Source organism: Neoarius graeffei, chromosome 14 (assembly GCF_027579695.1).
Source record: "Neoarius graeffei isolate fNeoGra1 chromosome 14, fNeoGra1.pri, whole genome shotgun sequence".
Lineage (NCBI taxonomy): Eukaryota > Metazoa > Chordata > Actinopteri > Siluriformes > Ariidae > Neoarius > Neoarius graeffei.
The window spans coordinates 56326210-56350347 of record NC_083582.1 but is presented as its reverse complement, the minus strand read 5'-3'; the positions used below and the strand labels follow the sequence as shown (position 1 = coordinate 56350347).

At 40.2% G+C, this 24138-nt stretch overlaps 2 protein-coding genes across 4 annotated transcripts in view; both read right to left on the bottom strand.

Annotated features, from left to right (window-relative positions):
- Positions 1–4017, bottom strand: part of fasn (fatty acid synthase) — a 34231-nt gene extending 30214 nt beyond the window's left edge. For both annotated transcript variants that reach the window (XM_060940080.1, XM_060940081.1), the window contains exon 1: positions 3767–4017. The gene's annotated coding sequence lies outside the window, so the exon portion shown is untranslated. The remainder of the gene's footprint in view (positions 1–3766) is intronic.
- Positions 4018–8670: 4653 nt separating this feature from the next.
- Positions 8671–24138, bottom strand: part of ccdc57 (coiled-coil domain containing 57) — a 47608-nt gene continuing 32140 nt past the window's right edge. For both annotated transcript variants that reach the window (XM_060940078.1, XM_060940079.1), the window contains exons 13-21: positions 23031–23219; positions 22700–22800; positions 22342–22542; positions 21479–21535; positions 20573–20792; positions 18906–19036; positions 18517–18636; positions 18219–18405; positions 8671–8879 (exon numbers count right to left, since the gene is read on the bottom strand). In XM_060940078.1, coding sequence (XP_060796061.1) covers positions 8686–8879; positions 18219–18405; positions 18517–18636; positions 18906–19036; positions 20573–20792; positions 21479–21535; positions 22342–22542; positions 22700–22800; positions 23031–23219 — 1400 coding nt within the window. In that variant the 3' untranslated portion in view covers positions 8671–8685. The remainder of the gene's footprint in view (positions 8880–18218; positions 18406–18516; positions 18637–18905; positions 19037–20572; positions 20793–21478; positions 21536–22341; positions 22543–22699; positions 22801–23030; positions 23220–24138) is intronic.

Below are 24138 nucleotides of genomic sequence, written 5' to 3'. Positions count from 1 at the left end.
GTTGAATGAGGACTTATTGTTGAGTCTCTAAAATAGTCATTGAATTAAGTGACTTTTGTAGGTAAAAATTAGGTGTTTAAAAACCTGTTTAAAAACATACCAGAATGCAGGAAATGGCATCTAATTAATTAAATTTTCTGGGGGAGGACCCCCCCACACACATTAAAAATGCTTCTGACACCCCTGCTTACAGCTCATAGGCAACGGTTTTAATTGTATGCACATTTGAAACTTCATATGTTAAAAAACCCTCTGTAATTTTCTTCTGGTCCCAAGAAGTAGTGTTAATAAGTAATACTAATTAAAGTTAGCGTGGCTCGTGGCGAATTTCTGTTCGGTCATTTCCGGGACCACTCGGCGCGTGACGTCATTTAAGCCAAACAACCCGCTGAGTTGAGTCCACTTCCGGGTATCTTCATTGCCGTTTGGCTTGATTACAGACGTGCGTTCAGGAATTTCCAAAGAAACCCCATGCCTAATTGTTGTGTAGTGAACTGTAACAACGGGACCGGTTCAGGAACAAGTGGATTGTTTAGGTGTTAGTGTTGGACAGAGAAGCTCAAACCCGACGCTGTTCCAACAAAATTCGAGCACAAAAACAAGCAGTCAAAGAAGAAACGGACCAGCAATGCCCAAGCAAAAAGGAGAAGATTGGAGATGAACATTTTTCACCTTTGCTTGCAATTTTTCAAGTAAAGAATCCTGAGGGATCCTGTATAATCATTGTGTAAATGAGATAAAAGGGATAGTTTGTCATGGCTACCTGCCAGCATGCTATTGACTAACATGATAAATGTCTGTCTGCGTGTCCAAACGCAAGTGTTCCTAATGAAGTGGCCACTAAGCTGAAGTTAATTTATCACCGCTAAAATGATACCTGCAGGCATGCTAACATACTAATGGTTCACATGCCATTTGCATGCTAAATGTATGCGAGTGTTTATAAAGACACATGTTCCTAATAATGTGGCCATTAAGTTGGTTAATCACAGCTAACATGACAATGGCCGACACACTCAACGTACATGTTTTTACACAAGTGTTCCTAATAAAGTGGCCACCAAGTTGAAGTTGATTTGCAATTGTTTGATTGCTGTCCTACCGCACATTGATCGGTTATTTGTTACTTTATTTTAATTGTTCATTTTCATTTATTTTTATTCTACTTTTATATTTTGCATTGCATATGCACTTTATATTTTACATATATTTATTTTATATTAGTAAGCATAGTTTGGTCGGGTAGTTGAAAAATAAGAATTTCATTACCCAATAATAACCGCTGTGTCTGTTAGTGTGTAGGCTATATGACAAATCAACATCTTGAATGGCTACCTGCTAGTCAATAGCATGTTAGCATGCTAACATGATTGTGTGTATGTTTAGAGTAGGCTATAAATAGTATAATGCTTGTATTAATATTAGCAATTTCCACGTTCTATTATAGGGATTGTGTGCGCGCGCCCCTGTGCGCATCAGTGGGTAACCCCATTAAATATCCTGGCATATGTTATTATTGAATTGTTGAAAGTTAACCCTGTATATTTCTCTCCAGCCAAAAAAATAAGTTAATTTAGAAAGTGGTTAAATAAATGAACCTCCTAAACGTGTGCTCAGTTTGCAAGTAAACACAGAGCTGGTCCAGGTCTGTTTGGCTTAAATGACGTCACGACGACTGCCCCCTGGTGGTGAAAGTGCGCATAAGTGATGTAAACAAACCTTCAGAAATTGGGCAAAACAAGCATTTTATTCAATTTTAGGGTGCAAATTAGACACCAGCAAGATTTAATTCGCTTTTTGGGTCGTTCTTCTAGACAATAAAGTTGATATTCTACATTTCGCCTATGACCTTTAAATATGAAGTTTTATTATTTCAGCACAACCAGATGCCCGAGTGCTCAGAGCAGATTGAAAGAGCAACTAAATGGATTTCCAGGAAGAAGGGCTAATCTGCCTGACCCAGATCTAATGACGCCTTTGCAGGTATGAAAGGATGAGCGTCACCAAATGATTCAAATACACAAACAAGCATCATCTCTTATAGGATGGCCAGACTTTATAGGACCCCATGGTCCAAGGGGTTGAGAGCGGCAGGGGTCATACAAATTATACACCACTGAACTTTTCAGATCAAAAATGTTTGAAAACATCCCTGACATATTTTAATAAGATGTGTTTGTCAACATATAAAAATGAAAAAATGTTTAGGTTTCTGGACAAATTTCAGACAGATATTTTTCTTCAGTTCCTGAAAGAATCTAGCAATTTAAAAAAAAAATCTGAATTTAAATACGAGACAAATAAACCATTCTGTGAATAAGCAGGACCACATAAAATGACAATTATGCCTCAGAAAACACCAGCCATCTATCCATCTTGAATATCCTGATTCAGGGCCTGTGTTCTAGTTCGCAGTTTCCCAACCTGATCCCAAAGTCCCTCCCTGTCCTGCACATTTTATTCTTCCCCCTGCTCTATACAACCATTTCCTGTCAGAAGTTAGATGATGCGTTATGGCAGGAACACTAAAATGTGCAGGACAGGAGATATTCCAGGACTGGGAGCTGGTCTTCTAGTTCAGTGTCAGCAAGTCACTGGTTGGTCACACAATCATGAAATCAGTGCCAGCCAGACATCCGGGTTATAAACATGTGCTGATAAGAAACAGAAGTTTCAGTGATACAGTGCTTATCACTTGATGATGATGATGATAATACTGAATGGCTTCAGTAGTAAGACAGGCCTTGGCATCACAGGACTATGGGAATGTTGAACTGGATTTAAACAGGACTGATTAGATTAGATAAAACTTTATTGATCCCTTTGGGAAGGATCCCTCAGGGAAATTAAGATTCCAGCAGCATCATTACAGATAAACAGAGAAATAGAGAAAAACTTCTAGAGAAATTAAAACATTTACATATACAAATATAAAAAGAATAAGATGGGGGGGGGGGGAGTCTGATGTCTAAGACAGTGGCAAAGTTCTGACTAAAACACCAGGACAGTTTATTATATAATTTCCTGAAACATCTTACAAACTTTCTCTCGCCACACTGTTCAGAATGAAACTATAAACTGGTTAGTGAGAATTCAGAATTAAATCTGGAACACAAACAGTTTAACATACACACAGAGGTTATGATGGAGGCTACATTAAGCTTCAGTGCTCCAAGCAGGCCTTGTGTAAAGATTACAGGTCTAAATGTGTGACAAATCGGTTAACTATTCCCTAAAATATATATGTTACTTTTTTTTTTTGCCCTGAAACAGTGTGAACACGGAGAGAGACGTGAAGTCATTCTGTAGTTAAAATATAAACCGAGTTAGCATCTGAGCTAGTTCTCAAAATCCTCCATCAGGGCTGAATCTAAAATGGCTTCCTGCTCCCTGGCCAAGTGCACTGCGTAGGGTGTGAAGTAACGGATTCTGTGCACTAAGTGGTGCACACTAACTACAACGTAATTTGGGATTCAACCTATAGATGCGCCTTTATTATTTACTCTGTCTGTCTATTCAAAGTCAAGCCCGTCCAGATATTAAAGTGTGCGTGAGGAGTTTGAGATCTATTACCACTGAAAGCATGAATTAATATTTCAGGAATGTAAAAAAAAAATAAAAATGCAAATATGTTTATACAAGGGGGAAAAAAGTGCGTAGACTCACACTTCTCACCACGAAGGACAAACACACAGTGAGTCTCTGTGACATTTCTTTAACTATTTCATAAACGAAATATTGTCATAAGATTTAATTCAGTACTCACCACTTAGAATAGTCACACAAGGGCTTGAAAGATACCGTGATGGATGAGCATCCGAGGTGAGCAGTAGAGCCTCGAACCTGTAATTTCTTTACCAGTGACCCGGATGATAGTGGATCTAGCTAAATAACTAACCCCCTTTTTTTTTTTTTTAACTGCCTGTCTTGCTGTAAAAATCACTCTCAGTGCTTTAGATGTCTTGCACTGATGTCTGTTTAATTTAAATTTTCGCCATGTGATATAGCCACGCCACATGGGCTGACGGTTGTCTCGGTGTTCTGGTCCAATGAGAAGGGAGGCAGGGCTCCAGCAGCCAATCACTGAGCTGATTTCCTAACGTTAATTCCGCCTCAAAACCCAGGTTATTCGAGTTCACAGCATGAAAAGGCACATCTATATTGGCAGCATCATGCACAGGGTTACAGCACACCGCATGATATTACCGCAATCTCGACCAGGTAGCCGATATTGCTTTATAAAACCCGGTCAGAATCGTTGCCAGAGTTTGATCAGATAAAGACAGCATCAATGAGACAGTATTTACTTTTATTATCTTAAAATGAGATGCTGCATTTGAACTAAAATGCACGATATTTGTTTGCAAAAAGCTTTGAATCAGCTGTTATATTTCTATGGAAAAATATATCGAGGTGAAATTGATAATAGAATATCCATTTTCGAGATTTATAGAACAATCCTCACAGATAAAATACCTATGACGTAGGTTTGGCTTTTTTTTTTTGGGGGGGGGGGGGGGGGGGGGAATTGACGTTTACTTCTGGCCAATCAGGATGAGCAAAGGGCGTGGCTCTGATCTCGGGTGAGATGATGACGGAGCCCTGCTCTAGACTGTGAGGTAATCAAGAGGGCGTGTCTCATAAAGGGTTATTTTGGTTCAAACCATACAAGATATTTTATACTGATTATTCTTCAAGTGCAAAATCTTCTTGTTTCATATACAGGTGTGCTTTGCGAGAATATAATTACAGGCTTATACTAATTATACAAATTATTCCACTTTCCACCTGCTCCACACATGGAAAGGAACCATGATGCCAGGACCAAAACGTGGCAGACATAGTGGTGCTTGAAAGTTTGTGAACCCTTTAGAATTTTCTATATTTCTGCATAAATATGACCTAAAACATCATCAGATTTTCACACAAGTCCTAAAAATAAAGAGAACCCAGTTAAACAAATGAGACGAAAATATTATATTTGGTCATTTATTTATTGAGGAAAATGATCCAATATTACATATCTGTGGGTGGCAAAAGTTGCTTTCAGTATCTGGTGTGACCCCCTTGTGCAGCAATAACTGCAACTAAACGTTTCTGGCAACTGTCGATCAGTCCTGCACACCGGCTTGGAGGAATTTTAGCTCATTCCTCCGTACAGAACAGCTTCAACTCTGGGATGTTGGTGGGTTTCCTCACATGAACTGCTCGCTTCAGGTCCTTCCACAACATTTCGATTGGATTAAGGTCAGGACTTTGACTTGGCCATTCCAAAACATTAACTTTATCTTTAACCATTATTTGGTAGAACGACTTGTGTGCTTAGGGTCATTGTCTTGCTGCATGACCCACCTTCTCTTGAGATTCAGTTCATGGACAGATGTCCTGACATTTTCCTTTAGAATGCGCTGGTATCATTCAGAATTCATTGCGCCATCAATGATGGCAAGCCGTCCTGGCCCAGATGCAGCAAAACAGACCCAAACCATGATACTACCACCTGCATGTTTCACAGATGGGATAAGGTTCTTCTGCTGGAATGTAGTGTTTTCCTTTCTCCGAACATAACCCTTCTTATTTAAAACAAAGTTCTATTTTGGTCTCATCTGTCCACAAAACATTTTTCCAATAGCCTTCTGGCTTGCCACGTGATCTTTAGCAAACTGCAGACGAGCAGCAATGTTCTTTTTGGAGAGCAGTGGCTTTCTCCTTGCAACCCTGCCATGCACACCATTTCTGTTCAGTGTTCTTCTGATGGTGGACTCATGAACATTAACATTAGCCAATGTGAGAAAGTCCTTCAGTTGCTAAGAAGTTACCCTGGGGTCCTTTGTGACCTTACCAACTATTACACGCCTTGCTCTTGGAGTGATCTTTATTGGTCGACCACTCCTGGGGAAGGTAACAATGGTCTTGAATTTCCTCCATTTGTACACAATCTGTCTAACTATAGATTGGTGGAGTCCAAACTCTTTAGAGATGGTTTTGTAACCTTTTCCAGCCTGATGGGCATCAACACTTTTTCTGAGGTCTTCAGAAATCTCCTTTGTTCGTGCCATGATACACTTCCACAAACATGTATTGTGAAGATCAGACTTTGATAGATCCCTGTTCTTTAAATAAAACCGGGTGCCCACTCACACCTGATTGTCATCCCATTGATTGAAAACACCTGACACTAATTTCACCTTCAAATTAACTGCTAATCCTAGAGGTTCACATACTTTTGCCACTCACAGATATGTAATATTGGATCATTTTCCTCAATAAATAAATGACCAAGTATAATATTTTGGTCTCATTTGTTTAACTGGATTCTCTTTATCTACTTTTAGGACTTATGTGAAAATTTGATGTTTTAGGTCATATTTATGCAAAAATATAGAAAACTCTAAAGGGTTCATAAACTTTCAAGCACCACTGTAGACATGGGAATCACATTAGTGTGCGAGATGCTGGTACATCTGTATCAGGCCCAACACCTCAGTTTTATTGCTGGTTGAGAAAAATATCCAACAGTCATCAGTGCTGTGGTCGGAAGCGGTCACGGATAAAGGGCTAGAACCCTTGAAGGTGCAAAAGCATGTGTAAAATATAAAGCAACCAGTGAGAAACGACACAGTGTGCTGCGACACACGAGCATGTCAGGATCACTCCTGTGAACCACCCATGTAATACCTGATCAGCAATGTCCATTTTCCAGTAATACAATTGCACCTACTATACATCTTATAAAAGGGCCAGTGAATGTTGGTATAAGAAATGTATAGGCATAAGAACTGTGTAGGTAAAATACAACCACTGTACCCAGTTATTGAGTATAAAAATATTTTATTATTCACAAAACATTTTATTTTCAATTATTTTGCTTCACAACTGCTTTGTTTAAAAACAGAGCTTAGTATCAAAATACACAAGGTATAGCAGGTATGTGTGTGATATCTGCTTCATACAGTTAGGTCCATAAATATTTGGACAGAGACAACTTTTTCTAATTTTGGTTCTGTACATGACCACAATGAATTTTGAACAAAACAATTCAGTGATCTGAATCAGAATCAATGGGTTGAACAAAATGATTGCATAAAAATGTGAGGAACTAAAGCATTTTTTAAAAACGCAATCCCTTCATTTCAGGGGCTCAAAAGTAATTGGACAAATTAAGTAATTGTAAATAAAATGTTCATTTCTAATACTTGGTTGAAAACCCTTTGTTGGCAATGACTGCCTGAAGTCTTGAACTCATGGACATCACCAGACGCTGTTTTTTCCTCCTTTTTAATGCTCTGCCAGGCCTTTACTGCAGCGGTTTTCAGTTGCTGTTTGTTTGTGGGCCTTTCTGTCTGAAGTTTAGTCTTTAACAAGTGAAATGCATGCTCAATTGGGTTGAGATCAGGTGACTGACTTGGCCATTCAAGAATATTCCACTTCTTTGCTTTAATAAACTCCTGGGTTGCTTTGGCTTTATGTTTTGGGTCATTGGTCGGCGTTTCATAATACAGATGGACAATCAGTTTGGCTGCATTTGGCTGGATTTGAGCACACAGTATGTCTCTGAATACCTCAGAATTCATCCGGCTGCTTCTGTCCTGCATCACATCAATAAACACTAGTGACCCAGTGCCACTGGCAGCCATGCATGCCCAAGCCATCACACTGCCTCTGCCGTGTTTTACAGATGATGTGGTATGCTCTGGATCATGAGCTGTACCATGCCTTTGCCATACTTTTTTCTTTCCATCATTCCGGTAGAGGTTGATCTTGGTTTCATCTGTCCAAAGAATGTTCTTCCAGAACTGTGCTGGCTTTTTTAGATGTTTTTTAGCAAAGTCCAATCTAGCCTTTTTATTCTTGAGGCTTATGAGTGGCTTGCACCGTGCAGTGAACCCTCTGTATTTACTTTCATGCAGTCTTCTCTTTATGGTAGATTTGGATATTGATACGCCTACCTCCTGGAGAGTGTTGTTCACTTGGTTGGCTGTTGTGAAGGGGTTTCTCTTCACCATGGAAATTATTCTGCGATCATCCACTACTGTTGTCTTCTGTGAGTGTCCAGGTCTTTTTGCATTGATGAGTTCACCAGTGCTTTCTTTCTTTCTCAGGATGTACCAGACTGTAGATTTTGCCACTCCTAATATTGTAGCAATTTCTCGGATGTTTTTTTTCCTGTTTTTGCAGCTTAAGGATGGCTTGTTTCACCTGCATGGAGAGCTCCTTTGACTGCATGTTTTCTTCACAGCAAAATCTTCCAAATGCAAGCACCACACCTCAAATCAACTCCAGGCCTTTTATCTGCTTAATTGAGAATGACATAACGAAGGAATTGCCCACACCTGCCCATGTAATAGCCTTTGAGTCAATTGTCCAATTACTTTTGGTCCCTTTAAAAACAGGGTGGCACATGTTAAGGAGCTGAAACTCCTAAACCCTTCGTCCAATTTTAATTTGGATACCCTCAAATGAAAGCTGAAAGTATGGACTTTGTCCATTATATAACTATACCTTGAATATGTTTCAGTAAACCGGTAAAAAAGAAAATTTGTCAGTGTCCAAATATATATATATGGACCTAACTGTATAAAAAAAGTCATTTAACATCGTTTGTATTCAGGCAAAACATCAGAATCAGGTTTGTTAATAGTAATTTCAAAATGTTGAGATGGGACATTTTATACCTGCTTTTTTTCAGTCTTGAATGTTGTAATTTCGAACCTTGACTGCTTTACCAGCAAGCCTTGCCTTTTTACCAGGTTGATATGCAGTTCTGGTTTGTTTGTTTCTTGTCTGGATCGCTGCTTTCAAGCCTTCAACTCTAACTGGTAACCCGGGATGAGGCGTATTTCTGTGCTCTTCGGCTCTGGCTGATACAGGAACCGTATCTGTAAATTATTCAGAGGAAACTCATGTAGGGGCATCAGGACATAAGGTCACCAAAAAAAAAAAAAAAAAAAGGCATGCTGTGTAGCTCTGCATTTAAAGTTATCATTCTGAAATCTGAGCTGCAATTTGTGACTCCATACAATCTGTTTGTCTAGAATTTTATATTTTCTATTTCTGATACCGACGAAAGGTTCAGAAGGGTGTTGAGATCTGGGATGTCATTAGGATTCAGAATGTTTGTTTATGGTCTTCCAATTTTCTCGCCCAGTATGGCCAGTTTCAGTGTAGAAGGTCCCTTATGTGCCTTAAGGTTTCTTCCATGATATGCCATCCTCAGTATATTTAAGAAAACTAATGACTGCCATTTTTCTCCTTAATTGGAGGCAGTTTGAATTTTATTCACCAGTAAACCACTTAAGAACCCATGAAACCTAAAAGTTGACAGGGTGAAATGTTGGCACATGTTGGGAACATAGCTATCCAGATGCAGATTTGCCTGAGCTCCTGGTATATTGGCATGAATTGTAGCTACACTGGCAGAAGAGCAAAACACAACAGTCAGCACATCTGCATCCAGACTACCTACCTCAGTGCAAAGCCAGCATAAAGCCTCTGATCACTCTGTACAGCCGTGAAACTGATAATGATAGCGTGTTGTAATATAGGGCAATAAGATCACACTCAGTAGGTCACATAATTAAAGGAAAAGATATGCAAAACCTCATGGTCTTAAGTTACATATGATATCTCTCCTGGAGGAAAGTTCATTTTTGCTATTAATGGTAATTCACAGAATGGCATAATGTTCTGAAGAAGGTGAGCTCTGATCTATTGAGGCCAATGCCAGAGATTGGGCAAGCTCAGTCAATGGTCCTTGACGTCTGGAACAGTATGATTTTTGTTTCACAAAAATTCTGGACACTTGCCTAGATACACTGAATGATGCAAATTTGTTCTCAGCTTTGTTCATTGCTTTGCTTCACTAGTTATCACGCAATCAAACCTTAAAGTGAATGTAATGCCTTATTGTAATGCTTTAAAATTAACATACATCATTAGCAACAACCAAAATTAAATTATTAAAAGCAGAGGGGGAAATAATATTAATTATTTGTTATTTTATCATCAAGCGCAAAACTATCGATAAATCATGGCATCCGGATCCTGGAAAAAGACAGCCTTGCGTCAGGGCAAATCTCGCATGATGTTACACGTGGAACCCTGGTTATTTCGGTTCATCTGACTCCGTGCTTGTTTACTCACTGAAATTAGATATTGTTGGAATCTTACAAAAATAATGAAGAGAAAGCGCTGTGTTGTGTTTGGATGTTCAAATTCATATACAACAGGACATTCAGTTCACGAATCTCTGTGAAATTACATGAATCTAAAGCGACAGCGGGTAAGGTTTGTGCAAACGAAGCGGGCAGATTTTGTGTCGCCTACTAATAATAAATCTGATTCAGGGTTCTCACCAGGATTTTTTTTTAGCGTAATGGGTTATGGCGAGGGAGCGTAGCGACCGAGCGGGGGGATGGTGCGGAGATTTTGAAAAATCATGCCCAAAATTGGCCATATTTGACGTTCCTGGAGGGGATAAATTGCATTTTTTATGTTGTATATCCTTGATGGAAAATTGTTACATCTTTGGATCTTGGCAATGTGTTACCTACTGTTGTATTTCACTGAACTACAAAGGGTGTTGTCAAAAGATATGTAAACTCAGACACAACCAAAGAGATAATGAATGTTTTATTGTATTAAGAAATTAAGAAATGCCTGAGCACATAAAAATAAAAAAAAAACAAATTGCATTTTCATTCAGGCATAACATACACCCAGCCCCCTTAATAAATAATTAATATATAATCTAAAACTATTAAATGACATTTAATCTCCTCCTAGCCATTCCCTCCATCCTCTGCCCGTTTATCTGCTACCTCCTTTCCTCTGCCTCCTATGTCCTTTCCTTCATCTCCTCCAACCTCTCTTGTGCCTGTCTCCTTATAGAAATATAACGATGGATGGCATGCAGGCAGATTACCAGTGTGTTAATGTTAGCCACAGTGGGATCCAGTAAATTAGCGCTAATCATCCGATACGTGCGCCCTGTCATATTGCTAAACCTGCTTACAAAGTAGACGTTTTCATTCATCAAAGGGCTTTGGGTTAAGTTTTCAAGCGTGATGGAAAACCTGTAGAAGTGGTGCACTTACATTTCTAACTGTGAAGAAAGAGCGAATGTCTCTTTTTTTGCGAGGGGGTCCGTCATCCATTGTCATTCACCGAAGTCCAGTTCAAGAGAAAGTTATCGCCAGGATCTCTCTCTCTCTCTCTCTCTCTCTCTCGGAACTGATTTCCAGGCATGGGTTTCCTAACAAACGTAGGCTGATTTTGACACCTTGAAAACTGCTCAAGTGCGCAGGAAAAAAAAAAACTTTTGGCGATGGTGATGAACAACTGAAAACAACCGTTACGCTATATTAAAAATTTAGCGTAGCGGGGGGAAATTACCGTTGCGGTCTGAAATTTTAGCGTAGCGGGCCGCAACCATATAAAGCGCTGGCGAGAACCCTGTGATTCATCAAGTGTTCATCACCACCAGAACGACCGCATAGGAATTACTGGAGCAAAAAAGAAACCCATTGATTTAATAAAATGACATTTGATCTGACATTTGGACAGTTCATCGATTCCCCTATTATCGCCCACTACTTCATATTTTCTTTCAGTAATTACACTGAATAAGTATATTTTAAAGATTATATTTCTGCATTTCTCGAGATACATGTAAACATTTTCCCGATATTCTGCAGCGGCCAGCTTAGAATAAAAATCCACAAACTGATCTGTGTTTCCAATTCTCTCTGGCTGGTGGTGCGCTATAGGTGGTGAGTGGGACTGTCGTGAACTGAGTGTAGTGGCATCGGTTTCTCATCTTGGGGGCTCGAAAAGATAACAGTTTACTCCGTTATATCGTTGATAATCTTCTGCCCCTTCATCCGACATATAAGAATCCCAATCATTATCAGAATTCTCTCCAAAACGTGATTTTATATCGAGACTGGTCTAACCACTGCTGGGCACATGAAAAAACTGATACCTGGATCTTTGTTACACGTGTGACGTCACGCACCCCTTTGGGATCTTCCAGATCAGTCTCAGCAGATTCTGTGAAAATCGGCTAACCTTATCGATTTTCCATCAATTTATGGCCTTTTGGATCAGCTATGGTTCGAAAACATATGGTCAAATCAAAGGAAAAAAGTGGGGTTTAGGGGCATTAAATTCGCTTTAATTAAAATGTCTTTCCTTTTCCTCCACTACAAGGGGGAAAAACATTCCTTAAACTCACTTACATGCAGACGTTTCCAGGTGTTTTTATTTCCATCCAGATCATTCCTATCAGTGTTTTTCTCCTTCATACTCTGAGAAAACTCCATGTCAGACCAAATTACCTAATGCTTTTGATCAACTCTGCAGTGGTCTCATTTTAGTTCCATGTGGCTAACCCCCTGAGAATCACCGGCAGATGCTGCAGATTCTTGCATTTGGAAGTTTTTTTTTTTTAAACTGCTGCTACTTACTGTACTTGGTTGTCTAGCACATGTATCCTGAACACATATTCCTGAATCAAGGAATCAGAAAAAATGTGATCTCTCACACTGATGAAATAGATTATTATAATGATAGTTGTATAAAGTCATTGACATTCACATCAGAATATCATTTAACGTTTTCTAGAAATTATGCATTATGCATATATGATATGATCAGGGATATGAACTTAAAGTACATGAAATGGTAAAATTATGTGGACACCATACGGTCATACCCACACGTGGGCATTCCACAAACTTCGCCACAAAGCAAACAGCATGTCTTGGTACTTGCTGTAATATTACAATGATCCTTCATGGTAATGAACTAGCCCAAACCTGTTCCAGCATGACAATGCCACTGCACACAAAGAGAGGTCCAGGTTTGCCAAGGCTGAAGTGGAAGAACCTGAGTGGCCTGCACAGAACCCTAACCTCAACCACACCTTTGAGAAGAACTGTAATGTCAACTGCACACCGTGCCTCCTTGCCTGAATGGGTTAATCCCCACAGTCAGAAGAGTGGAAGTTAAAAGAGCAAAGGGGGACTAAATCTGGAATGGGGTATTCAAAAAGCACATTTGGGTGTGATTCAGGTGTCCACAAACCTTTGGCCATATAGTGTATAAAACCGTCAGTCTGAATTTCAACGTCTTCAAAGATAAGTCATATTGACTTACAGTCCCCTGTGAAAGTTTTAGAATGGCAAGGCCAATTCTTTAGGTTTTGCTATACACTGAAGTCATTTTGGTTTGAGATTGAAGATGAATATGAGACGATAGATCAGAATTTCAGGTTTCATTTCCTGATATTTACATACAGGCGTGTTTAACAACTTAGAACATGGCACCTTTTGTTTGAACCTACCCATTCTTCAAGTGATCAAAACTATTAGAACACATGTCCGACAGGCATTTCTTGTTGCCCAGGTGTGCCCTCTTAAGCCTTTTTTACACAGATATTCTGCAATATTTATGTAAAGACGACACCTCAATATTCCAACTTCAGTGATTTATAGTGAACCAAATAAAGCCATGCCAGCATTTGCTTTTACATTGCGAGCCTGTGTTCTGCAACCAGAGGCGTGGCATGTTACAACAGAGTGTCGCTGTCTAGGGGGACATATCTACGCATCAGAAATATGAATACTGAGTGTTGAGGTGCTTTTGTTAGCTGTGCACTCTAACAAAGTTGATGAGAATCACATGCAACATGTAATTACTTCTGTTAAATAATTCACAGTTAAGGGAAGTAATAGCCTCAAGATACAAAACATGTTTGTGTCCTTTAGCTGAAGCAGCTTTTCAGGAAAAGAGCAAGAAAGGGACAGACAGAGAGAGAGAGAGAGAGAGAGAGAGAGAGAGAGACTCCTGCAAGCAACATGTTTGTGTGATGAGAAATATGTTGAGGAGAAAGTAAAGTAGGAAGCGATTTGAGGCAGAAAGGTGTGTGGACCTTCGACGCTGTAGATGGAGATGTTCGAATTCGTACTGGTCTCAGAAAGAACAATATCTGTGTCAAACATCACATCCCTGTCTCTTTTACGTGAACATTGATTCCAGTTCTTACGACCGATCATTCTGGGTTAGAAGCAGAACACCCCCGTTCCGCCTTCGGATATTTTATTCGTAATATTAGGCGGCATGAAGGCGCAAGATTCCCAGTGTTGTAAAAGGGGCTTTAGATTGATTTGTTAAACAATTAGAAGCCCTGAATGTCTACTCTTGGTGTGAGCCCTGGGAGAAGACCAAGTATGTTGTTAAAAAGGATAAACCATCATGAAGACCAGAGAACTGTCTGTGGGGAAAAAGCAAACAAACAATTTCGAAGCTGAGAAAAGTGGGAACACAGATCCAATTTTCAAGATAAGATAAGACTTTCATTGTAGTTATACAATGAAACTTAGTTGGGTAGCACTGAGAGAAAACAGCAGCAGTAAAAAAAGAATATAAATAAAATACAGTGGTGTCGTGGTTAGCACTGTTGCCTCACAGCAAGAAGATCCTGGGTTTGAGCCCAGCGGCCGACGAGGGCCTTTCTGTGTGGAGTTTGCATGCTCTCCCGGTGTCCGCGTGGGTTTCCTCCAGGTGCTCCGGTTTCCCCCACAGGCCAAAGACATGCAGGTTAGGTTAACTGGTGACTCTAAATTGACCGTAGGTGTGAATGTGAGTGTGAATGGTTGTTTGTGTCTATGTGTCAGCCCTGCGATGACCTGGCGATTTGTCCAGGGTGTACCCCGCCTTTCGCCCATAATCAGCCGGGAAAGGCTCCAGCTCAGGCTTTTAGATAGAGGGGCGTCTGGGCGTCTTTTCGACGCCCTGTACTGAAAAAAACAAGAAATTGGACGCCCTACTTTTTAGTACGACGCCCTAAAGACGCCCTAATATTTCCGCCCGTGTTATGTCCGGTAACTTAGCTGAATATGTTAAAAAATCGCCGAGTCTGAGCTTTCCGAGGATCTACAAGCTTTGTTGACACCGCCATTTTGGAAATTTCAGAAGTCTCGCTTTGACAGCTGTCTTTCCCGAAGACGCCCAGGGTTACCATAGCAACAGCACGAGCCCAGAGTACAAAATATAGGCACCCGCCGCAGAGCTACAGAAACACGCGTTTCTATGGCTGCACTAATTTCAAAGTTGTGAGAGCCCTCGTTATAAATAAATGGGTTATTAAATAAATTTGGTGTACAAAGCACTTGTAATATGCGTTCCCAGAGCAGAGGGGGAAAAGATGTATGCCTAGGAGACACTGGCATAAATATCCAGACAATATAGCCGTAGACTATATTGCCGCAGCTAAATGTGGAATGTAGTCTATAGAAAACCGGCCTTACCTGACATGTTATTTATCCCGAATAAATCCTTTTAACAGTAAATAACACATTTTCATGCAGATTTTCCCAACATTACAGGCTACGTAGTGGAGAGTGTGGTAGTCGAGCCGGCGGGTAGTATTTCTAGTAGGCTATACTAAATAGTAGGTTATACTAAATCTTTGGACGCTAGCGGCTTTGAAAGCAAAACTGGTCAGCCGGGGTTGGTTGTCACACTGTGTTCGGGGTTGGTTGTCACATGTAATGCAATTGCAATAGGTGCACTACTGACTGAGACAAACACAGCTACAACAAGCTTTATTTATGTAGTATTCTGCGATCAGAAAGCTTTATAGCTAATTTGTCATGCTTAATATGCAACTCCAGCTCAAAAAATCCCAGAAATATACCCATTTTAATAATAATATTCATTAAAAATATACGCAGTTTGCAGTGTATTTTGTTTTGGTGTTCCCAAAGTTGATATTGTATTACCAATCTGTTGTACCCCCGGAACCCCCTAAAACACTCGTGCCAGCGGCGCTCAACGCGCCGCTACACCTCGCCACATACAGTGACACCTGCAAAAAAGTTAGACTCCCTAAAAAAAAATCCTGCCTAAAAGCCTGCTCCAGCTTGCCTGCGACCCTGTAGAACAGGATAAGCGGCTACAGATAATGGATGGATGGATAAATAAAATACAAGATAAAGTAAGTGGGGGAATTGCATTGTAGGCAGATATTTGCACAGATTGTAATAATTGTACTTACAGTCCTGAATGTAAAGTGATCAGCATGTTAGCAGAAACCTGGGGGGGATGGAGGCTCCAGCTCTGGGGAAAAAGCTGTTCCTCAGTCTACTTGTGCGTGTTCTGATGGTCCTGTATCTTTTGCCCAATGGGCAATGTCCAGATTTGGTAACTTAGTCCCCACAATCTTCTGTGCAGTCTTAACTATCCATTCCAAATCTCTCCGGTTCTCTGCAGTACAGCTGGTGTATCAAACTGACACAGTAGCAGAGCAAGCTCTCTATTGTGCTCTTGTAGAAGTTTACTAAGAGCTGAGAGGGTAGTTTGGGTTTTTTAAGCTTTCAATATAGCCAATACAAAAATTTGGAATATCCTATACACAATACAACAATATAGGATCTGGAAAGAAATAGAAAGAAACCCCTGGTGTACCAACAACTAGACATCAAACAGTTTGGCCAAGGAAAATGGCAGCAGCTCATGACAAACATTGTGACAGTTGTTAAGAAAAACCCCAAAACAACAGTCACTGACAGCACCAGCAGGGCAGGGGTGAAGGCATCACAACTCACCATTCAAAGGATACTTTGAGAGAAGAAATACAGAGGCTACATGACAAGATGCAAACCACTCATCAGCAGTAAGAATCAGAAGGCCATAGTGGGATTCGCAAAGAAATACAGAGTTGAGCTACAAAAGTTCCAAGATTAACCTGTACCAAAGTGATGGAAGAAGAAAGGATCTGTCCATGATCCAAAGCATACAGTCTAAACTCACTGATCAAGCATGGTGCAGGTAGTGTCAGGCTCACCAATCTTTACTGATGATGTAACTCATGATGGTAGCAGCAGAAGGAATTCAGAAGTCTACAGAAACATTCTGTCTGCCAGTTTACAGACAAATGCATCCAATCTAATTAGGAGGGGCTTCATCATGCCCCAAGACAATAACCCTGAACATACTGCCAACACAACAAAGAACTTCATGGGGGGGTAATGGAAGGTTTTTGATTGGCCAAGTCAACCACCAGACCTTAAAGTGCATATCCTGGACCAATTTCGTTTTATTTTTTTATGAAAGTATGTCCCTTTACACATTCATCCAGAGAGGTAATTCTGCACAAGGCCATCTGTCTATAGCAGAAAAAAATAAAATAAAAACATCTGGAAAAATCCCAAGGGAGTCTGGAGCCAGATTTGTGACGTTACCTGCGGAAGCACCAGCAGGCTGTGAGAGCTTGCACAGTTTCATTGCACAGCCTGTGTAGACCAAGCGCTCCCATTTCTCTCTCATTGTCCGGTCTTTTGGAAAACGATGAGTACTAATCCCATCAAGATTGGTGTTGCTACACCCTCCTACGATACATCTGTTAACCGTTTTAATAATTACATGATAACGTTGAAGAAATTTGCAGAAAACCACCAAGTCGTTTTCTCATAAACAAACCAGCGCCGACGTAGGATTCAGAAGGAGGCGTCCCACCCACGACGTCACAAAAATCAATGTTTGCCGGGAAATCCAAATGCCAAGTTTTTTCAGAGGCGGACCAAGTCGCCTCAAATGGCTTGATTTCAACTGAATTTTTCTGGTATTGCGCAAGGTAAAAAAAAATTGCACAACATACAAAATGTGACCGATATTTGACCAAAGTTTAATATAAAATAGGAGAATTACACTAATCTTGATCCTGAATTTACCCGTGATATGCACTTTAACCCAATTGAGAATGCATTTCACCTCCTGAAGAGTAAACTAAAAAGGGAGAAACCCTTCAAAACAAATAACTGAACGAAACTCGGGTACAAGCTTGGAAAAGAAGGATAGAACAGTTTGATGTCGTCAGTGGGTCAACCAGCTTGATGCATTAATTGCAAGGAAGGGATATGCAGCCAAACATTAAGTGCTATTTATGTTAAGACTTTGTTCCACTACTTTTGCTCACCTAAAAATTGGGTGGTCTGTCACCAAAGGTGTCATGCTCTAAGCTATTTAACACATCTAGATGTCAAGATCAGGAAATGCAAGTTAAAATTCTGACCCATAGTTTCATATTCATCTTTTGATCTCAAACCCAAATGTCTGGAGCGTATAGCAAAAAACAAAACGAATTGGCCTTGCCACCCTAATACTTTTGGAGGGGACTGTATATGACTACTAGCAGGGTAAGTACAGAAATTCACCTTGGTCCTCACTGTTACTAGGAGGAAGCACTCTGGGACTTAAGCTATGCCCCATCATCTTCCACATATCCTGCAGAGACTCCTCAGTACCCACTGAGGATGGGAGGGTTTGGGGAGAGCTGGCCTGATGCACTGGGCCCTTATACGGAAATTGAACAGGGGGAGTGTTCTCTTTACTGCCTGAATGCTAGGAGAGAGAAACGAGAGAAATTATGTTGTTTTGCTAGTAAAGGCCTCATCTGAAAAGCATCCACTTTGAAAGGCTCTTTAAGACAGTGAAAATAAGCATCGTAATTACCTGGACTCTAACTCTTGTTGGCAGTTCCCATGGATTGGAGTCACTGGCCCCACTCCCAGACAGGGGACGAACTATAATTGGATTGTTCTTACCTTGATCTCTCTGGGCATATTGCAGTTCCTGGACGACAGGAAAAAAAAAATATAACCAAGAGTTTATTTACTGGATTGACATGTCTGCAATAACACATCTGATAGAAAAGTTCAATAACCTCTTTTCTGGCACTCTCTAGTGGCCTCACTGATAACAGCATTGCATAAGAAATATGACAAATCAGTCATGTTGTATGGAAATATGTTCTTTTGCACATTATACTTAGTAAGCAATTATAAATGTTTTGAAGTAAAAGTTTAGGCAGCTAAGATTTTAGGTCTTTTTGTCTCGAGCACCTGAGTAGTAAGCTTGCACTGAAGTTGTTCCAGAGAAGACAAATGACCATGTGGCTGGGCATCAGACTCCTCTTTGGAGGGTTCTTTCTCAGAAAGGCTCGGTTTGGATCTTGTTTCAGAATGTTGCAAACCTGATGGAAAAAAAATAATAATAAAAAACAACAACAATTAGCATACTGGATCATAATATTTTATTTATTGAATATACAGTATCTGAAACATTACTGATGTCTATTGGGAAAACAATAGTTTAAACTGCATGTAATTAATGTGACGTGAAGACCTGACTAAGTGTTCTAGAGATATGCATTCATTTTGTTAACTTGTGTGCTATGTTAACACAAAGTATTGGGACTACTGTGAGGCATGAAAATAAAGACAGCTGAGGATTCCTGGATGAAAGACAGTGTTGGATACTCTGGGGGTGGAGGTGTTCATATGAGCATTTGTGTAACTTAACTGCAAAAAGGGATTAGCCCAGTGTGATGGAAGACAACTAAACAACTGGGACATATGCCGTCATCCCATGAACTACTAATTCCACAGTATTCATCCTTTCTGTCACTGGATATTATACATCAGTTGTCAAGTACATCAAGTATTATTCGACCCACAATCACGCGCTGATTGGCTACTCTACTACTAAGCTATCAGCTCATATACCGTGAGTAGAGAAAAACAAAAGAGGACGCAATAAAAACAACTCTATTCCCAAACAAAACCCCAAAAAACACAAAAAAAGGCAACAAAATATGGAATTAAAGAATCTTTATTTTTCAAGAACTATTACAGCAGCACTTTTCACAAACTGCTACTGTCATTTTGCCGATTTGTTTACATTCTAAGCGGAAATAATATTGGACGTTTTGTATAAATTTATGTATCGAATTTGCAAAAAATAAAAATGCTCCGTTTCTCAAAACCCAGTCAGTGTGGATATAATAAAACAGTTATTCCACTCAATCTCGTAATACATGGCTTATAGTCAACTCAGCACTACACACCTCATTGACTATCAGCTCATGTACGACTCAATTTTGTGGAATAACTTAATTATATCAAGTAATCATCTCGTTGATGCAGATCAAATACTGAATGTCATAATTACTGTATAAAATGGAATTCTTCAGAAAAGATTTCCATTTCATATATGACTTTACCCAATAACAACTTCTAAAATAGCTGTTACACACAATCCGATTTCAATTTGGGACACTGTGAAAAGTGTAAATAAAAACAGAATGCAATGATTTGCAAATCATGGAAACCCTACATTTCATTGAAAATACTACAAAGACAAAATATCAAATGTTGAAACTGAGAATTTTTTTTTAAAAATATATGCTCATTTTGAATTTGATGCCAGCAACACATTTCCAAAAAGTTGGGACAGAGGTAACAAATACTGCAAAAGCTGTTTGGGTTTTTTTTGTTCATTTTCTTGCTTGTTTTTTAAAACCCTAATTTGGTTAATTGGCAACAGGTCAGTAACATGATTGGGTATAAAAAGAGTATCTCAAAGAAGCGGAGTCTCTCAGAAGTAAAGATGGGGAGGGGTTCACTGCTCTGTCAAAGACTGCGTGGGCAAACAGTGCAACAATTTCCAAAAAGAATTGGGGTTCTATTATTAAAAGCTTGGTGTGGTGCATTTCAAACAAAAAACTCACCATCCAACCCTGACTCTATCAGCTTAGCCCTGAGTCTGTTGCCCATCTCAATGAGTTGCTGTTTGTCCTGGCTGAGGCGAGATATCAAACGAGCTGCCTGTCCGAGTTTGCCTTGGAGCACATGGGGTTTGCCAAGATCACTCCCTCTGCCAGGACCCTGTAACAGCAGCTGCTGCCTCAGGCTGAGGTTCTCCTCCTGAAGCTGCTTCACCATCTCACTCTAGAAAAGGAGTGAGATTAAAACAAGCAACACAGGCTTAACATTGCTCACCATGACAAATGACAATTATTTCAGTGAACTGTATTTTTTTTTAAATACAGGGGGCTGCAAAAGTAGGTATACAGTAATGAAAAATAAAACGTTTGCACAAAATGTTATTTTACTGATTATACAAACATATCAATAATAAACATATTAATCCCTCAAATGTTCAAACTGTTTGCCCCCAGCATTCACACACTCCACTAGTCGAGTGTGGACACCCATGCACACACTGGCACAAATGTCTTTATCAGCATCAATTTTCTGGCAAGCCTCCTGTATGAACTGAATCATGGCATCAACAGAACGTGGCTTGCATGTGAAAACCCTATCTTGTACACGTCCCCAGAAAAACAAGTCCATAGGGGTGAGATCCGGTGAACGTAGTGGCCAGTCAACGGCTCCCCGATGCCCAATCCACCTGTTGGGAAATTCTTTGTCAAGTAGTGCACGCACATTGAGTGCAAAGTGCGGTGGCGCCCCATCCTGCTGAAAGTAGAAGTCGTCCTGCTGCTGTTGTTCGCTTATAATCCTTACCGTATACCTACTTTTGCAGCCCCCTGTATTCTCCAAGGAAAGCAAAACATTTCTTCCCATACAACCTTTAAAGCTTCATAATCAAGTTCAATTATAAATGGTTTTACCGGCTGAAGTATGATGGGCTCTCTCCTGCTTGCAATGTCCAATTTCAGCGCAGACACCTGCACAAAGACACTGCATTTAAATTCTATCAATATTTGTAAGGATCCTGAGCTTCTATTAAAAATATATGTTAAAGGAACAGTCCACCGTATTTCCATAATGAAATATGCTCTTATCTGAATTGAGACGAGCTGCTCCGTACTTCTCCGAGCTTTGCACGACCTCCCAGTCAGTCAGACGCGCTGTCACTCCTGTTAGCAATGTAGCTAGGCTCAGTATGGCCAACGGTATTTTTTGGGGCTGTAGTTAGATGTGACCAAACTCTTCCGCGTTTTTCCTGTTTACATAGGTTTATATGACCAGTGATATGAAACAAGTTCAGTTACACAAATTGAAACGTAGCGATTTTCTATGCTATGGAAAGTCCGCACTATAATGACAGGCGTACTAACACCTTCTGCGCGCTTCGGCAGCGCATTGATATCTGAGCTCTGTATCAATGCGCTGCCGAAGGTGTTAGTACGCCTGTCATTATAGTGCGGACTTTCCATAGCATAGAAAATCGCTACGTTTCAATTTGTGTAACTGAACTTGTTTCATATCACTGGTCATATAAACCTATGTAAATAGGAAAAACGCGGAAGAGTTTGGTCGCATCTAATTACAGCCCCAAAAAATACCGTTGGCCATACTGAGCCTAGCTACATTGCTAACAGGAGTGACAGCGCGTCTGACTGACTGGGAGGTCGCGCAAAGCTCGGAGAGGTACCGAGCAGCTCGTCTCAATTCAGATAAGAGCATATTTCATTATGGAAATACGGTGGACTGTTCCTTTAACACGCACAGTTCTGTACATCATGCCCACCTGGTTGCCCAGGGCAACTGTTTCCAGATTATGAAGAACACTGCCTTTTTGGTACTCCTCTGCCTCTCTCTTCACCTCCTCGAGCTGCATCTCTGCAGCAGTCAACCTTTGCTTCAAGCTTGCCTCTTCAGCTGCTGCGCCTCTTTTTTGATTGGCCAGTTCTAATCGTAGTCTTTCATTCTCGATTTGTCTCGAGTGACACTAGAAGATGACGTAACACAGACGTGACAAAATACTGGTCTTTCCACTCAATAAAGGCAGTGTCATTTACAGTACATTATAGAATTTACAAACTATTAATGCAGTTGGAAAGGGAAACAGTCCAAACAGAGGGAAGCTTACAGCCTAGTTTTAGTACCTGCTGTGTCAGCTGAGTCACCATTGATTCCAAGTGGGCCAGCCTCACTTCCTGTTTCTTCAAAGCAGCAGCACTGGCTACTTTTTCAGCTCTCAATCCACCTGCCAAAGCCCCCCAAACACACACACACACACCAGCCTAGAACAGCATGTTTATGCCAAATCAGTTCTGCTCAGCATTTTTCTCAGGTGTTGCAGCGATCAGTTTATTTCATACAAGTTGTATTTTTCACTTTATATTCCCAGAAACAGTGGCAGTCTTCAAGTCTTTGAACAAAATACAAAACATCAGTTAATGGACAATAATGAATGTTTGAACTAGCCAAACTCACCGATAGTTTCATTGAGGGATCTGATGTGGTTTTGAAGGTAGGCATTTTCAGGGGAAACAGGAAGCACACTTGAAGTGGGCATGGGATTAGTCATCTTAGAGGCTTCTTCTAATTGATCTTCAAGATGCCTAAATTTAGCCTTCAGTTTTTGTAGTTCTTCTTCTACTGCTTGGTTGTATTCTGTAATTCCTGCCAGAAGATTTTAAGAGAATGAGGCTACATCCACACAACGGCAACGAGATGTTATTTAAAAATATATCGCGTCCAAATGGGCAACGATCAGTAAAATATCAGGTCCATATGGCAACGCAACACTTGCTGAAAATGATGCAATACACATGCCACACCTCTAGGGGCGCTGTAAGACGGTCCCTTCGGAGACACCAGAACAATAGAAGTAGTAAGGACGCATGCGCATAAACTATTATGCGCGAGACTTCATATTAGCCACAAAGTCAGGAAAATCTGTTCATAAAATTACATTATAATGACCAAATACAATGAAAAGTATTTTTCCAGTCTCACCTGTGAAAGGTAATCCCATGTGATCTTGTTTGGACGGCAAACCTGTTGGTACAGTTAAACGCAGCTAATCTTTATTCTCCGCTTTGACCTATCCAATATAGCGGCGAGGATGACGTATGATTCTACGCGGAAGGCGGCGTCTTTAATGGTCCGGAATAAATTGAATGCTACACATTGATAGATTAATTTGCTCCTCTATGCCCTTTTTGAGGAATGTATTGTAGGACTAAAACCAACATCTGAAGAGGTGAGATCGCTCCTTTTTTTCCTTATTTTTGCTGGCAGGATTGACTCTGCCCTAAGGGCAGAGTCTCTCTCTCTCTCTCTCTCACTTTGCACCATTACACAATAAATATTCACAGTGAAAATATTTTGTAAGCGCGTTTCATGAACCAAGTTATAGGATTTGTTGACAACTCGCATCGCATCGCAATGAGATCATCATTGGCACTACTGGTGTTAAGAATCAGACCATTTCATAAATGAATATTTTGCTGTAGAGCTGCAGTGTTTGTACAATTGCATGTTTTTGCTTCACTATTACTGTCACTATTCTGCTTCTTGCATTACTACTGTGAACTAA